General features: G+C 41.0%; 1 protein-coding gene across 1 annotated transcript in view; it reads left to right on the top strand.

Annotated features, from left to right (window-relative positions):
* Window positions 1-17,553, top strand: part of VWA3B (von Willebrand factor A domain containing 3B) — a gene marked incomplete at both ends in the record, with an annotated part of 70,766 nt that overhangs the window by 2,985 nt on the left and 50,228 nt on the right. Inside the window, 5 exon segments of the mRNA XM_082014294.1 lie at window positions 801-895; window positions 3,280-3,530; window positions 5,657-5,816; window positions 9,644-9,813; window positions 11,713-11,837. Coding sequence (XP_081870420.1) covers window positions 801-895; window positions 3,280-3,530; window positions 5,657-5,816; window positions 9,644-9,813; window positions 11,713-11,837 — 801 coding nt within the window.

Raw genomic sequence — 17,553 nt, 5'->3', positions numbered from 1 at the left:
CTGTCGTGAGGTAAATGGATAATACAGAAGTTTAATTTCCTAAAACTTTGATTTATTAAATTCCCATGTAGCTTTTTGGCCTATAAATAATTAAATGCGGGGGTTTTCCCCACTTTTGACTAAACTGTCAGAGAGCAGCATGAGTAGGGCTGCTCCATGGGGTGGAAATGAGCCAGGAACCAAAGGAGACCACAGCCTGGGCAGTGCCCTCACTGACCAGGACGCAGTCCTGCAGCATCTAAACACCATAGGCAGAGCAGGGTGCTGCTAACTGTGTCCACAGACAGTCCCGGGCAAGATGAGGTGATGAACCAGGTCTAGGGTCCAGACAGTGCAGGCAGGAGCAGCAGGAGATGGAGCCAGAGACAAGACTGGAGACAAGGCCACAACATAGGTCTAAGAGCCACATCCAGGAGAGAGACTGGAGAAAAGGCTGTCTCCAATTAGCCTCTAAGATAGTGCTTAGAGGTCTATCCAGGAGAGGGGTCCGCTAGCAGAACCTGAGACAGGTACACTTACAACACAGCTAAAGCAAAGACTGGGTGCCCAGGCTGGCTCCCAGGTGAGGCTGATCAGGGCAATGGAGGCCTGTTGGTGCCCTCAGGGCCCCACCATAGACATAGCCAGAAAAAAATTGTAGAACAGAAACATAATTGGAATTTCTCTCAAGTTTCTTAACTTCAAGTTCAGTACAGATGCACGTGCCCCACACATGGATGGTATGCACATCAGCATGAACGGTATCTGTTTGAAGTAATCCTTATTATTAGCAACTTGATCTTTCGTAACCTTTACTGTAGATTATGTGACCACCTTGGGGAAACTTGTGGCTTCTCGGTATGCAGATGGTCTGTTTCCTCAATACAAGAGAACACAAGATGGCTGCGTGTATAACGTAAGTCAGACTGACTTGTGGTAACTTCCCTGTGCACTTGGAAGTTATTAACACTGTAGCAGAATGATGTGACTAAAATGTCTCCCTATGACATGAAATACTTCTATTCTTTGTGTGAGAACTTTATCTTTTGATAATTTTCATTCTTTTTTTGTCAAACTGTGATAACAATCAGCGGTAGAGAAGCTAGATATCTTTTTCTTTTTTTGCTTGCAAAGTCTTATGCTCTTGCCTTGGTGCAGCATTGCAGTAAATCTTTCCAGACAAGACTGCAGTTTCTAAGCAACATTTACCCTTGTCTTGAAAGAGGGAACACTTAAAAAGAAGATACTCAGATGAGTTAAAAAAAATAAAATCATAGTCAATAAAACAAATGGGGATGCTGAAATAAGAAGACATAATGCGCTCTCATTGCTGATGCAAAGTGCTGCTTTGCTTAGTGCCAGCGGGTCACAAAAGGCTCAGCGTACGCTATAGACACAGCTAGCTGGATCTCTGCCCAGGCTCATGTTCTAAGGAATGTCTTAGCAACAGCTGCTGGCGGCTCCATTGTTAAAAAGATGGATTCTGATTGAAGAGATATGCATGTGAGTGAGGAGTGGAGAGAGTTAATTCATGAAGGATTTTACAAAAGCAAATGGCTTGTCATTTTTTTCTGAGAAGTAGAGTCACTTTTGAGGCACAAGGCTTAAAAATGGGAAAAGAACCATTTCGGGAGGGCTTTTCCCCTCATTTTTCCCCATTAATACCATATGAAATATCTACGTAGTATCTTTTAATCTTAGGACATGTTGGGAGCAGTAGGAAAGACATTTCTGGCAGCATTACGGTGGCAATGCCACCATACAAGATCTGATGGGATCTTATTTATGATATTTTGTACAATATTGTGTAGAGTTACCACAGGTTGAGGAGTAGCAATTCAAACAAGAACAGGTACTGGGAAGAGCTGGCAGGATAAACTGCAATGGAGTGCTGATCTTGTAAGAGGGCCTGGTTGATGTTGACGTACGTAAGACTGAAGACTACTGACAAAGGGTAGCATTATTTCCCTTGAATGCCTACGGAAAGGCAAATTACAGGGATAGGGAAAAGCTATAGTTTTCTATGCTAAAAGGCATGCTAGTCCAAGAATAAATGGGTATGAACTGCCATGAATAAATTTAGGCTGGACAGTCAGAAGTTTTCCAGCCCTCAGAGAAATGGGAATCTAGACTGGCCAACTACAAGTGGTAGTGCAGGAAAACTGCTTTATTTTAAGATGGAGTTTGATCGGTGTAGTGCAATAAGCTTCTTTGTATGAGTCTGACTGTCATAGGAGGAAACTGGATTTTCTAAGTGCTCCTTCCCAGGCCTGCATTCCTTTGGCAGACAGCCTGAGACTCTGTATCTGGGAGGCACATTACAGGGCCCTAGCTGACATTAAAGAACAGAGAAAAATAGAAATGAGAGGAAGAAGTGTGCAGACTGTCACAGAAAATATCTGCTCCCTGAGAAATGTTCTTGTTTAAAAGGTTTTGTATCTCCAAGGTTTTGTACGTAGTCCCAGAAAGGTAGTTGGGAGGTAGAAGGTAGTGGGTAAATTAGCTTATGTGGGTCAGAGATATTGGGGGGATGTCTTCACTGGAACATGCGGTGAATTTTTAAACCCACAAATCATTTTGCATGGTGAACGTGTATACATATATTCATAGGGAAGGTCTGCTGGTTTTCATTTTAATACTGAATCTAGGGTTTTGTTATTTTACTGATATGGTATGGGAAGTTTTGTTGTTGATTGCAGTTGCCTGAACTCCATTTGGCTAAGCATCTACCCACAAATAGTTAAGCTGTAATGCTGGGCATTGTTAGTGAAATAGTAGTACAAACAGGAAACATTTCCATTTTCCTTTCAAATGCTAGAGACAAGGTTGAGACTGAAGTGCCCCAGAACCAAACTGTACACTCCCTTGTATTGCTGTACAAAATTTTAAGAGCCAGTCAAAATTCTAGTCTAAGAGGGTACCAAGTTTCTGTGTCCTTCTTTGTTCACCCATCTGCTCTGCAGCCCCTTCTACAACCTAGCCTGCATTCAGCTCATTCTAATTGCTCCAGTCTTGAGACAGACAAGTCAGACAACCCACTGGCAACTGTCCCATGCTCGTATAAAAAGATTATGAAAAGCAATTAGGACAAAATGCAGTGTCTTTTCTATTATAGCTTAGATGCATTTGTCAAGTATTTTCTCCTGAAATAGTGGAAGGAGAATAGGTTGTTTTCACTACTACCTTGGCTGACATATCTGGCACTTGCAAACCATCTATTGCAGCTGTGCTAAGCTTGGGGCTGCACTTGTATTATTTGTTTTGATGTTCAATTTCTTTCTCTCCCTTATTTAAATAAAGCTGACAGCCAAAAAAGAACTGATTCTTCATTTTGTGGATTGTCTAATGAGAGCTGTTGAGCTATATAAGCAGCGAATGGAATGGTTAACCAGTGAGAGCCGGCAGATATTTGGAGTGATTCAAGAACAGTGCATTGTCATTGTTTTGGATTTTGGCACTGCGGCTCCAACTGAATTTGATCTATGTCGGGATGCACTTTCTATGGTACTTGTGGAACAGGTGACCCAAATTGCCAAATTCAACCTCATTAGGTAAGCAGAAAGAATCATAGAATCATAGAATCATAGAATCATAGAATCATAGAATCATAGAATCATAGAATGGTTCGGGTTGGAAGGGACCTTTAAAGGTCATCTAGTCCAAGCCCCCTGCAATGAGCAGGGACATCTTCAACTAGATCAGGTTGTTCAGAGCCTTGTCCAGCCTGACCTTGAATGTTGCCAGGGATGGGGTATCTACCACCTCTCTGGGTAAGCCGTGCCAGTGTTTCACCACCCTCGTCATGAAAAATCTGTTCCTCATACCTAGTCGGAATCTACCTAGTTTAAAAGCATTACCCCTTGTCCTATCACTGCAAGCCCTACTAAAAACTCAGTCCCCTTCTTTCTCATAAGCCCCCTTTAAGTACTGGAAGGCTGCAATAAGGTTTCCCTGGAGCCTTCTCTTCTCCAGGCTAAACAAAGAAGTCCATGTCTGACCATGTCTCCAGCAATGGAGAATAAAAAGGATTCTCATGTCATATAGACATGTTTGGATAATAAGCTTTCTGTAGTGGAAATTGTCCTGATTCATGTCGTGGTAAAATCTATAGATTTTCCACCAAGTTTCACCCACAGTCATGCTGAGCTTGCTGTTTCCATTTAACAGAAGACCATTGTTACTCTGAAGAACAGATAAAGACTAACAGAACCCAAATACTGATATATGCCTTCTACAAATGTAGCACAGAAAAACAGAAAAGGGGACTTTCCAATAGCAATAATGGTCTTCAGGCATCTAAGTATTACAGAATGAAACAGTGAGGTTCCATCTGACTGCCTAGGCATTCTTGTATCTTTTAGCCATTACAGGTTTTTTGCCTTAGAGCTAAATGTACGCTCCCCCAAGTGCCATAGGCACAGGCATAGTCATTTGTATTTCTATAGATTTCCATGGTCACAGAAATCAGTAGCAGAACTAGGAAACAATACTAGATTTCCATAACAAAAGACAAGTGCTTGTTCCCTAACATGAGTAAATGAATTTGGGTTTAGTTACAAATAGAACATAGAAGCAGCTATTCAGATTTATGTGTCTCTGCACAAATTCTCATATATGCATAAAGTTTTGAACACATAAGCTTGGGTTTGGATAGATGAATGGATTTTTGTGACTATGAAAAAAACAAAGCACAAATTAGATCATATAGTTTTTAAATCAGTTCCACAATGATCACTTGCAACTACACTGTCATTCTCAAAAGTTGTTTTACCCAAGCTTTGTCCTACAGATTTGATTCTGGTGCCCTATCTTAATGCTCTAGCTTGTGATACAACTGAGATTTGAAAAGTAGAAGGTAACTGCCATAGCTTTGGAGAAGGACATAAAACATTTTCTTTAAAAATGGTCTGCAAAGCCAAGTAAAAATTGAGGCACAATAATTGTGTTCATCGATTTGTTTGTTTGCACAGTACGGAGACAAAGAACAGTATAGCATATAAATTATTACTTTAAAAGAACCTTGGAATCCATACTTATCTTTTAGATTTGCAGGAAACTCTTCAAAATAATGCTTGATGGAATGTCACAGATACTGGAACCAGTTATTTTTTTGCTTTCTGGGTTTTTTTTGTACAAATGCACAGGCGTACATGCTCATATATTTTGTACTTCTGTACTGCCATTAAGACTAAGGCCTTTGATCAATTAAAATATCAAAAAGCTTAGCATCACAAAGTTTATTTTGATGGGTAAAGATCAGCCCTACTACAAAAAAGCCTGTCAGTTAAAAGGGTCTGACACTAAGGTCATGCAGCAAGTTGTAGAAAGAGACCCATGGAAGCCACATTTTTTTTCATACACATATTTTAAAAACTTGATAGTGTTTTTATGTTAAGGGAAGGTATGTATTAGGAACTGTTTATAAAGTATTTTAGCTCTCTTGACCCTACTTTGAAAACAGTTGTCTCAAAAAAAATTCTTATAAAAATTACAGTATTTTCCTAAGGGTTTTATTTTTTCTCAACTTCTTTTATTGCAAATCTAGATTTAGTATCTGTGGTTTATTGTAATTATTACTTAAGAATATGAAAGAGTAGTAACAATAGCAGAGCTCTGCTCTTTTGCTCTGCCAGCATTATTCTCACTATTTCTGATTTATAGTTAATGTCATTTTCAGGGCTGCTCAGGATCTTATGAAGTGGCAACAGAAATCTACTCTTGTGTCTGAGCATACTGTAAAGTCTGCTGTTACATGGCTCTGGAAGCTGGACCATATGACAGCTGCCAGCCATACCAGTTCTGCTGAAGCCCTGCTGGAGGCCATGACCGATGAGGCGGTAAGCTCATACATCTTTTCAGAATCCTCAAGAATGTTCAGTGCCAGACTGGCTACTGTGATTTGCCCTGATGAACATTGCAAAGATAAATATTAATGACAGCATTTGGAAAGGGTGTTTTTCCCCCCCAAATGTAGCTGCATACTATGTTTACTGATGGCCTGTTTATGTAAATGTACTTGTATTTTGAATGCAGAAACTTGTTTATTTTCTTTTCTAGAGTACACAGAATAAATAACATATTCGGTCATTAAGGAAAAGAGAAAACATCTTCCCTTCCACTTTCTTTGCCATATATGTTTTTCAGGGCTTCAGGTTTATAAGAAAATTCTAGTATCAACATTACTCAAGACAGGGAAACCATTTCTATTTTGTTATGTGTCCAAAGTGCTCATGAAAAGTTATATTTAAAATCCAAAATAGTAAGTACTCATGGTAGGGGCATATAAATCCTTTTTCATCAGCCAGGTTATAGCTAGAGTTTCTTCCAGGACAAAGAGACAAAGCATGCACAGGTATTGCTGCAATTAAATTCTGTCTATTTCTAAAAGTACTATATTACTTTACTCATTATAGCAGAGTCACAAGACATAAAACATACATGCCATCATTTGAGCTAGTCACTTAAAACTTATGTTGTTAAAGAAATACTTTATCACATTTGCTTACAATGTACATTGTTTCAGTTCCCTAGCACCTGAATTTAATGGAAAATTGGGCCTACTGTGTGTGGACTAGAATCACTGGTTTTCACTACCATTAAGTAGTGCACAGATCCAGTCCTAACTCCTTTGTAAATCTCATTCTGAGACATTTGAAGGAGAAGGTAAATTTGGCTTGAGTTTCCTTCTGGTTCCCTGTGCTGGTAGATTCTCATCCAGATGAACCTTGGTGTTTGGAAACTGTTATTAAAAAGGAACTGGGTGAGGAACAAATTGTGCAAGAGTGAGATTTTTTATGACTGTTTTTTCAAATGTCTCCTTCATAGATTTTGTTAACATTTTCAAATTGCGGTATATTACTGATTTCCTGGTAGGAAATGAAAAAGATTGTATTCAGATTTCAGTATTGTTTGGGTTGAAAAAAAGGCTTGTTGGACCTGGTGGATCTGCATATGAATAAACAGAAATTAAAATCTGTCCAACAGTGAAACATCTATCATTTTTTTCTGGACATTGGTGAGCTAATGGGTAATCTGGGGGAGTCAATGGTGGCAGGTGCTCAGCATAAAACGAACTTCAGTTACTCCTAAATGCAGTCATTGTCATTCATAACTGACAGTTCACTTGAGTGCAAGCTTCACTGCACTGCAGGCTGCGGGAGACCCCATTCAGTCCTAGGCAAAAGCTGCATACTCACTGAACAGTCGTAAATGACTCATTCCTCAGAACTGGCTTTGTCAACAGAAGTTGCTCCAAAACAATAGCTCCTTTTTCCCTGGACCCGGGTCTTCCTGCCATTCCTTTAGCTGAGCTTTTCTTCGCATATGTAGTGACTCCTTAGATTTGCTTTCCTCATGACCTGTCAGTGCCAAGCTCAAGATCGCCTGGCTGTAAGGCTGCAATACTTTGAGCTCTATCTGCCACAGATGCATCTGCAGTGTTCAACTTGAGGTACTGTACAGGTGCCACTCTGCAAAGTGTGGGTCACCCATCCAAAACACACTGAGGAGGTGTCTACGGTAAAGACTGTGAGGAACTGTTCATGTTGTTCCCCTTCCTGTTCTTGTGTGAAGTTTGTTTGCTTGTTTAGATGGCTGCATAAACTATAATTTTCAAAATATGAAGGACTAAAGGGAAAGGTTTTAACCTTTCCCCACTAATCTGTAAGGAACATTTCCTTTGTGGTATGGTATTGGAGGGTTTGCAGTTACGTAGAGCGAATTGTCTGTGGTTAGCAATTTTGTTTATTTTCTTGTGAGGAGTTGGTTCTGCATCACCTATGCCCAAGAAATGTCAGCATTTTAAAAGTTGCAGAGGCAGGCAGTAAATCCTTTGGAGGAAGTGTGAAAATTGATATCCTTATTGAATATTAAGTTTACAAATTATGGGCAATCTTAGGAGGGAAAAGGAGAAGATATGAACCTGAAGGAACACAGGGAAAAGTGGTTGTGCAATATGCATGCATTCCCTCAGGTTGGGAGCCTCTTCAGCAAAAGGAATAGGAGCAAGGTGTTGTCCAAGGACTGGGTCTCAGCTGGGATAGCTGTGTCTATGCTCATATAGCTTTTTAGCTGGATGAAACAGGGAATCTTGTAAAACTGAACTAAAGAACAGATAGGTGCGAGAGTTCTTTCATCTTGTCTCTGTGCACCTGTTCATAAAGCTAAGAAATACTGTGTTAATCTTGCACTTTAATGAAACCCATTCATTCTTCTCTTTAACCTTAGTATTTGTCTAGCATTAACAGTGTTGCCTGGTTGACCACAGACCTGCTTGCTCCCAAGCAAGTGTGGGCTGTAACTATGGGCCCTGCCTCCCCACATGAAGTGTCTCACCCCCCATACAAAATCCAAGGGAAGCCCAAGGTGACAAGGTGCTGCTTTGTTAATTTGCCTGGTCTACCTTAGATTGGGTTGCTGCTTGGGAGAGATGTCTTCCAGCGCTGAAGATTAGCCCAAGTATTTGTGGCAAAAGAGGGAGAGAGCTTGAGATCCAGAAGTCTGTGTCAGTTTGTATCAACCTACTTATGATGTGAGATGGTACAGGGATCCTACAGATTGGAAGCTTTGAGTACAAACTGAAGAAAAGATGTTTGTGTGCCAGTCTGTTGGCTCAGGGAGCTGAAATATAAATCAGTATCAACGGCAGTAGTGGAAATGCATGAACACACTTACAGGGGATACTGAATTTGCTTTACTACTGCATGAAATTATGTGGATGCAGAAACATTTCCTCAGTGCCACCCCAGACTCAAATAGTTGTCTTCTCTTTTGTGGTTCATATCCTGGGATTCCTAGTCATACGCCAGTGTAATTTTTCAGTTTAACAACTATTCATCAGGTATTTATCAGTTGGTGTGTACCATGCCATAGGGCTGATATGCTATACTTATTGTCTTGAGCATCATCATAGGAGAGCTGTTGTTACATTTGTTTTTAATGATGGTGAAAATTCAGGAAGCATGCTTACCATGAGGATTGTTAGCGTGGATAAATGCAGGTATCATCAAGTCCCTCATAATGTAATACTCAAGAAATAACAAAAGGACATTTCTTCACCTTCTCTCTCTTCTTGCAATAACATTTTCAGAATACAAGTGTGTGTGGTCATAATAAACCTGCCAACCTCCCTCTGCCTTGGGAAGTATTAAAAATACAAATTATCTGTAAATAACAGCAGTGGCATTCAAAGAATGATGCATCTTTCCTACCCTCAAAATACATGCTGCCAGTAAAAGTATGTCTGGTATAAAATTTCCTACCAATGTTCATCCCTGACAAGGCACCAACATAGCATCTCTCTTCATAAAAGTAGAATGTGGCACAGAGCCCTGTCCTGACTAATAATACAGTTGTCCTTCCTTACACCTCCCTTTGGTTTCAGTTAACTTCTGTGGAAAGGGGCTTGCATTCACCAGAATAAGACCCAGGAGCTGTGGGCCAGGTTCTTTTCTCACTTCAGGAAGTTTTGTGTGGACTACATTCGAATTGCTAGCATAAATGAGAGGGAGAACCAAAGATGTGGAAATCTTATAGCCCACGTAATTCATCAGTTCTACCAAATTTTCCTACCAGTACTCAGCACAGGGCAATGTTTGAATAAGTACCAAGCATCTGTGTAAAGCAATGTCTTCTAATTCCCAATTTTTGTTCTGTTTAATGACAGGTTGAAGCTGTTTATTACTTTGCTGTGGGTGATGTTCCAGTGGACACAAAGCAGCTACTTCTTGAGAAGGTTTCTCATGGCCCTTGTCCAGTCAACACTGTATCTTTCAATGCTAGGGAAGATGAAACTATTATTTTTCTGAAAGAGTTGAGCCACTTAGCCTCTGGCAGGTATGACAAAGCAGCAGCACAGTAATGATTTGAATACCTGTAAAGGACTCTGCTGCTAGAAATGGTATCTGAAAATATCTAATTATAATCCCTATTTTACTCATGAGGAAAATGAGACAAAGAAGTTCAGTAAGCAATCTGGGGAAACTGGGGAAACAGTCTAAGAAATACGACTATAATGCAGGACCTACTTGAACAGGCCAGCTTCTCTCCACGTATGTGCTCACTGGCTTGCAGAAAGGCCATTCCTCTTTTATAACCTAAATAATCTGTCATCTGCTCCTTCTTTGAAGTCTGAAAAAGTGTTCAGGGGAAAGGGTCACAACATAAATTGAAACAAGTTTTTATTGTATTGTTTTGTACTCTGGTAATATCCACAAGCACCAGCAAAGGATCTAGAGTTTTGCTGGATCAAGTGCCATGCAGATATGTACTGTAAAGGTAATGCCTGTCCTAAATGGGCAGTTCCTGGAACAACAGAAAATTGATGTGGTGTTGTCCATCAGGCCTGGTTGTGTGGAAATGCAGTCCTGTACCATGCTCTCTAGCATCTATTTGGTATGGCTGGTGGAAACTGATATATTCCAGATGGCTTGTTGGCTGCCTTATCCTGGGAATCAGCCATGTAGTGAGAATCAGCCTTTCGTAGAAAGGGATAATAAAACTTTAATCTTGATTCTTATGTCAAAATAAGGAAAACAAATGAACAAATGCAAAACCCCACAATACCAGACTCATGCTGAACGGCAGGAGGGCAGTAGAAGTCAATAGGTGTTTGTCTGCTTAACAAAAGTCACCGTACAGTTACAGAGCTGTGAAATGGCTGCTAGCTCTTTCTGTTTCACTGTTGTTTGTGCAAGAGTGGGAAGACCTCCAACAGTAGAAATCTCCTAAATGACAGCAGAGCAATTGGTAAGATGGCAGCTGCTTAGCTCTTTTATAGCCATCTGTGTTTAGAAGTAGCTTTTAAGAGATGGAGTGTCTGCCAAAAATCAAGACTGTGGGAAAGTGTTATGTTTGCTGTGGTCTGCTGTGTGTCTAAAATGATTGTGGTCATTTAGAACCATGGTACCTCCACGATACCAGGTACATTGCCTATCACCATCCTTCATTTTCTTTTGGCAGTGTTTTTACCTCCTTTATAAAAGGAAAGTGAATGTTTCTTGTATGGTAGAGAAAGAGGCAAGAAGGGTTGTGGCAGGGAGCTGAGAGGAATCGATTTTTTTCATATGATTCCCACAACCTTCTTTTTGTATGAGTATAGCTTTGGTGCAGAAAGTTATTAGGCCAGTTAATATCTTGCTGGTGGGTATTTGCCCAATAACTGTCAGTAAGTTTAAGTCAGCTTTCCCATAGGAATGGCCAAGTTTATGGGCTTTTCATGACTTGAGCCTTTCTAGTGCAGTTCTGTTTTAGAAATGCAGCTTTTTCCTGCTCTGAGAGCTTTTCTGTTTTGACAATGACTGTAAAAATGAAGTCTGCTTGACTTCCAGATTTGTATGCCAATAATGAAATAAATGTTCCTGTTGGGCTTTCAACTGGGAGGATAATCTGATAAAAAGGTGTTAGTGTCATCTCAGACATCTCAAATGACATGCTTGCTCAGCATGTTAAAAGCGTTAATTAAAAATACATTTCCAGGAGATTGAAAAGGAAGGTGTCTCAGAGTAAATGATACCAAAATCAAAGGATATTCTTCATTAAAAAGACTTCAGAATGTGCTTAAATGTATGTAAAATGTTTGATAATATTCATAGTGGTGTTGTAGTTGAAGTTTTGGTTATCTTGAATAGATCCAAAGTTGTACACCACTATGATCTTGCATGTGTCACATCTTGTTAAAATTAGGAAAGTATTTATGTAGTTTACATACTTGTGAAAACTCATTTTGTATTACAGATTCCATGCTTTTACTGAGAAGAATGACTACAGAGATGCTACTGGACCTGCACTAAAATGTGGAGAGAATGGAAAAGGTCTAATTGCCCTGAATTCCAGAAAAGGGAAAGGGCAAATGCCACTAGGTAAACAATATAAAAACCAAGATGATACTGATTTTGTCAGCAAGGTTTCACAATATAAATGTAGTATAGGAACTCGCTACATGTAAAATCAAAAGAAGCCTTTGGTAGGCATGGATGGGGTGAGGACAAGACTGGTCAAATGGAAATTCTGTGGGTGGGAACGAGAGGGAAAGGAAAAGAGAGAAGCGAAGAGAGCAGAGGATGTGCATGTGAGAATGAGAGAGAAGTGAAAAAAGGGAGAAGAACATTTGTTTAGGGAGATAAAGAATAGTACTGGTGTGCTTATGCCAATGACCTTGTAGAAATGTATAGAGAAATGGCAGAAAGGAAGAGGAATAGTGTGGAAGACCATCTGATACAACAGCCACATCAATACGGGCCAAATTCATATGTACTGTAAAGGGGTTAAATCCCCATGAGGTTGAGTTGCTTCTCTCGAGACCTGAATTTGTCATAAAGACTGGCAGCGAGCACAGTAAAATAACCATAGAGAAGAGGTGCAAGCCGGGGGGTGGGGTGTGCGGGAATTGATAAAAAAACCCAGGAGGAAACAAATAACAGAAAGAAACCGTTTTAATGGGGGGATGGAGCTGGGCAGAAAGCTCTACAGTGCGTTTATTAATCACGGTGCTACTTCCTCTGGGATAAGTCAGCCTTACCGTTCAGTGGGACTGGACTGAGGTTTCAGCCAGGCTGGAAAGTGACCAGCTTGTGTATGTCAAGTCTGATATCTTTATCAGCAAGACATTAAATTAAAAAATTATTTCTTTTAAATATCAGGAGACATAAAACCTCTTTATTCTAATGGCTTACATCCCCATTATGCTGGGGGGCATTAGTGTTGCCCCAAAGGTAGAACGGTGTTATCCTCTTCTTACTGCTAGGGAATGTATGGCATGAGGTGGATCTAGTGACTCACCTAAGGTCGTTTGTCAGTTTTGGACTAACTGGCCGGTGTTTCCTGGGTTGTAGTCTAGTTCCTTGTGTACTCACCTATCCTTCACTAGGACTGTGATTATAACAGTAGGAGACAACCATAGTGGGGGGCCAGAAATAAGAGAGTGAGGTGTCACCTCTGTTTTTTGCTTCATGGAGGGTTACTCAAGCCTCACCCATGCAGGGTTTAGAAACCAACAGCAGAGTATGCTTCAAAACCCCGTCTCTCATTTTGTACTAATTCAGAGCGGTATAGTGATCGCCTTCAGTCTCCTATGAGTGCTTACTTTCTGGCACCCATCTGGGGGGTGTGCATGGCGGGACCTGGCTTCCTCTTCCCCTGGGCAGTCAGCCTGTTTCAATAGATGGGCCTAGCGCTCCTGTATGACTGAAATTACTTCCTCACCACTGTTTCTGAAGCTGAAAGCTGAACAGCTTTAATCGCTCAAAAGGGCAGTAATCTCCTTGAAGTGCATTGTCTGTTGTGTCTTATTGCTATTATGGAGTAGGATTTACACATTAAAAAGGAACACAATTAGCTTTCTCCATTTATGGGGTATTACAAGCCCAGTCGTGACATCACTGGCAGCCAATTGGAGTGTTTCAGTCGTATGCAGAATCTAAAGTCCTTTCAGAAAAGAAAACACATTGGAGACATTATTGTAGTGTGTGTCTGATGTCTCTTGTTTCAGAGACTCCTTCAAGGGTGTAGAAGGCAATAGTAATAAAAGTGTTGATTACTCACTAATGGGCTTTGAAACTGGTTCTTGGATATGTGGCATAAACTATACAAGGAAATAAATAGAGAATGAACCAGAGATATAATCTTCCAAATGTGGTGTTTCTTGAAAATAAGGGGAGGCACAGGAATACTTTGATTATGTTTCTTTTTGCACCACAAACGCAACAGTTGGAAAGTGAAACTCATCATTATGTTTTATGGACTGGAAAAGCCGTTTTAAGGGCATCTGATAGTTTTCTGGGTATCCACTGAATAACAGTGTTCTGCAAATACAGGGTATCTTCGTGCTCACTCTTTTTCATCTGCTTAACCAAAACAAGTCGGAAGTGAACTATTTAAAACTCTACATAAAAGCTCCATTCTCCCCTGTTTTGCATCTTGAGCAGTCATTTAGAAAGCAAGCGTGAGAAACTGCCAAATTTGAATTTTTTTTGCACTCATTTTGAGTGGGTGCTCAAGATCAAAACAGGTGTAAGCCATTAAAGAATTAAGGTCCTTAGGTTGGCAGACTAAGATTTAATTAAGGCAGATAAATGCTCTTACATAAAGCCGAATTTTGCTAATGTGGTGATATCTCCTCATCCAGCACTGATTTTCCTCTAATCACTTGTGCCGACATTCTTTGTGTAGCTTCTTCATCTGCAAAAAGCTGCAGAATTAAGAAATCCTGTTATGTAGTTAAAATTTTAAGTGGAAGGGAGGTGAAATTTAAGTTGGAACTTGAAGACAGGGAGGGCAAGAGATGGTGGAAGCTGTGGAGAAGAAGGTTCTTGCTGGAAAGGAGCACAGTTGTGTCATCTGCTTGGAGTGACAGGGAGATAAGTGCTAAACAGGGCTTGAAAAGCAATGGAGTTTTCCACTAGATCTGAAATGAATAGTAGGTCTTCACTGGCTGAAATAGAAGCAACAGTAAATCTCTGCACAGTGTTTTTCTGTGTGGTGGAATAGATGAGCATGTGTAAAGAAAATGTAAAGGACTGAAATCAGGATTTGATTGATGTGACAAATCCAAAGAGGGATGTGTCTGACCTCCTTGTGAACAGTGTAAAGCTGTATTCTTAAGGTGTGCTTGATTTTCCACATTCACCTCATGGTCACAGGGAAAATTTCAGATTGCTGTGTGTAAAATGGGAAGCATTTTACATGGAAGAGCGCCGGCCTCCTCTATGACCTTGAAGTCAATGAACTCTGCACCGTTAACGTACACAGACATGGGAGAGACTGAACCCTCCCTTCGGGAAGCCAGGATAATGATTTAAGAGAAGCTACTTTGCCTACAAGCTGTAGCAAGTATCATTGCCTCTGCTTTTTCCTAGCATGTACTTTGTCTAGTCTTAGCAGCCTAACCTTGGCCTGGCAAACCTCTTTGCTAATGTGCAGAGAGTGATGCAGATAGCTGCTCTGCGGTACCACATGGGATACAAAGTTCATTTGCTTTGTCCATTTGCCCAGTGGGAAAGGGGCAGGATTGGGCTACGGAGAGTTTCAGTGCTGCTTGACCTGGCAGGTACGCAGGTGAAGCTGCGTACTCCCCTCCTGTGCTCCTTTGTACCTACATGCATCCCCGCCTTAGCGGGGATTTTAAAAATCAACACTTGAGGGAATATTGCTATCTTCTGCTGCCACGTAGAGGCTGAGGAAGGGACCAGCAGTGAAAAAATGAAATTGCCCATCTTGCCTTGCAGGCAAATGAAGTTTAAAATAGATCTGATTCCATTATATTTGTATTTGCTTGCTTCCACAGTCTAAGTCAGATAATCAGAGAAGTAATAAATACTTTTGTTTTCCGTGAGTTGCTTTTGCATTGGTATTTGTTTGACATCGCAAAGATATTGTAGATTTTGCAGGCTTTTTTTTTTGCATGGGCTTTTTTTCTCAGCAGGTTTTGTATCTTGAGTATAAAATCAAGTGGGTTGCAGTGACTTGTCAAACTGGATGAGTTTGTCTGCTGGGAGGTAGGTGTGGAAAAGCTGCTTCTTTTAAGATTGCCTGACAGTGTTAAATAACTAAGAAATGGAAATGAGGATGGTTATGAGTTTCCGTGTACATGTGCAAGTGTGTTGTGTTTTTGCTTAGACCTACCATCTTGCTTCTCAATTCACCAGTGTCAGCAAAATGGTTCTGCCCCTCGCCGCAGGCTCCCCCCACACCCTTCCCCGTCCTCTTCCTCTTTTCCAGGGCCTCCCTCCTTCAGAGCAGAAACGCCATTTAACTGAAGGCAGGGCACTCCTCAGATGCTAGCCGGCGTGAGGTGCTCTGCAGGGCCGCAATGGCTGTGGCAAGAGCTGAAATGAGCCGACTGCGCTCAGCGCAAGCTGGGGGCAGGCAGAAGGGCGTTAGGCCGGTTCCCTCATGCGTGTCTGGTGGCCGCCCTCTTGCCATTGCCCTGTGGTGGTTTTTGAATCGGAAATGGGGTCCCCAGGGTTCCAGCCCGGGAGGCCGTTAAACCGCCAGCCAGGGTGGCGGGGCAGGGGGCACTTCACAGTGGCGGGGACGGGGAGGGCCCTTTCCCTCTGGGGATGTCCTGGTTTCAGCTAAACCACGACAGGGGATAAAGCAAGTATTTTAAGACGAGGTCTTTCCTGGGACACGGGTGCCTGAAGGCGTGCAGGAGCCAGTGGGCCTGGAACAGTTGGGGACTGCACACCCCCGAAGGGGTGGCTTTCACCTGCTTTTCGGTTGGTGGCCGCCAAAAATGGCGCAGCTGAGGTGTGAGCACAGGAAATTTAAACCAAAGAGAGGTTTGTGCTTTCTTGGTCATTTTTCACTGATGTGCTTTGAGGGACAGGCCACAGGTTGAGAACCACACCTGGAAGGTACTATGTGTTGTGCGTGTATGTATATTTTGAGTTTGGGGGCTCAGTTTCAAAAGGCACAGCTTCTCCTTCCCACTACTCCTTAGCTGGAGAGGAAAGGAGGCTGAGGTGGAGGTGGAGATGGAGGTGAGCCTCCCGTGTAGAGGGAGGAAGTTGCTTTGGGTGCCACTGCTTGCAACCTGCTCTCCCAGTTGAGTCCAGGAAAAACTGTTGCCATATAAAAGGTTTTGAAAGCAACCTGACCTTCACAATGTGTGGTTGTTGATGCCTGCGTTTGTCCTGTATAATAAGTGTCATTAAACATACTTGCTTTGAAAGTGCATGTAGTTTTACTATGCTGTGCTGCAGCATAAATAAGGAAAAAATACATTCTTGTGTAATACTGGTTCAATACACTGGGGACATTAACAATAATCCTGTAAATTTGATGAGTCCGTAGCATCAATGTAAGGGGAAATTAAGCAACACAGTATCATCTGTGTTGTTTTAAAGGTAGTTGCAATATGCATACTTCTTTCAATGTTTTCAAACATAATGTTAAAAACGTTCATAAAATTAAATCTGGATCCCAGTGTTTTATAGCTTAATGGAGGATATCCAGGTTTAGTTGGAGACAGCTCCACTGGAACTGCATTCTCAACCATCTTAAACTTAGAAATATGTGCATGTGTGGTGTGAATGCATGTGTTTTGTGGTTTTAACTATGACAACAAGTGTGTGTATATATATGCAATGTCTGACTACTCATGAGAAAACCTCTAGCTCCCTACTTGCTGGAATTTTGCCAGTGCTCAGATTTTGTATGTTTTGCATTTCTGGGGAAGGATTGTTTATAAATGAAAAATTGACTTTTTTCTGAAGTGTTTGAACAGAATACTTCTCTTAAACTTAAAAGGTAATGATAACAGACTGAGGTTTTTTCTCCCTTTTATGTTTTATGTTGTGGAATGATCTTCTTTACTAAAGCTTTTTATGATTTAGGAAATGTTGATCTTTGTCCTAATGGCTGAAATAGATGTTTTTGAAATGCAGGAAGGTCCCAGGAGATGGCAGTGTACAATAACACATTTCAAAATATTTCTTGGAAACTCAAAGCATTTCACAATTAAAAATGAGCTGTTATTTTGTAAAACGTTACTGTTACTATTTCAGGGAAGTTTATCAAAGAACAAAATGATCAGTTTTTTTGTTTACTGGTAGCCTACTTTAGTAGACAAGTTTG

Source organism: Phaethon aethereus, assembly GCF_964289735.1.
Source record: "Phaethon aethereus genome assembly, chromosome: 1".
NCBI classification, from domain to species: domain Eukaryota; kingdom Metazoa; phylum Chordata; class Aves; order Phaethontiformes; family Phaethontidae; genus Phaethon; species Phaethon aethereus.
This window is presented reverse-complemented; position numbering and strand designations above follow the sequence as displayed.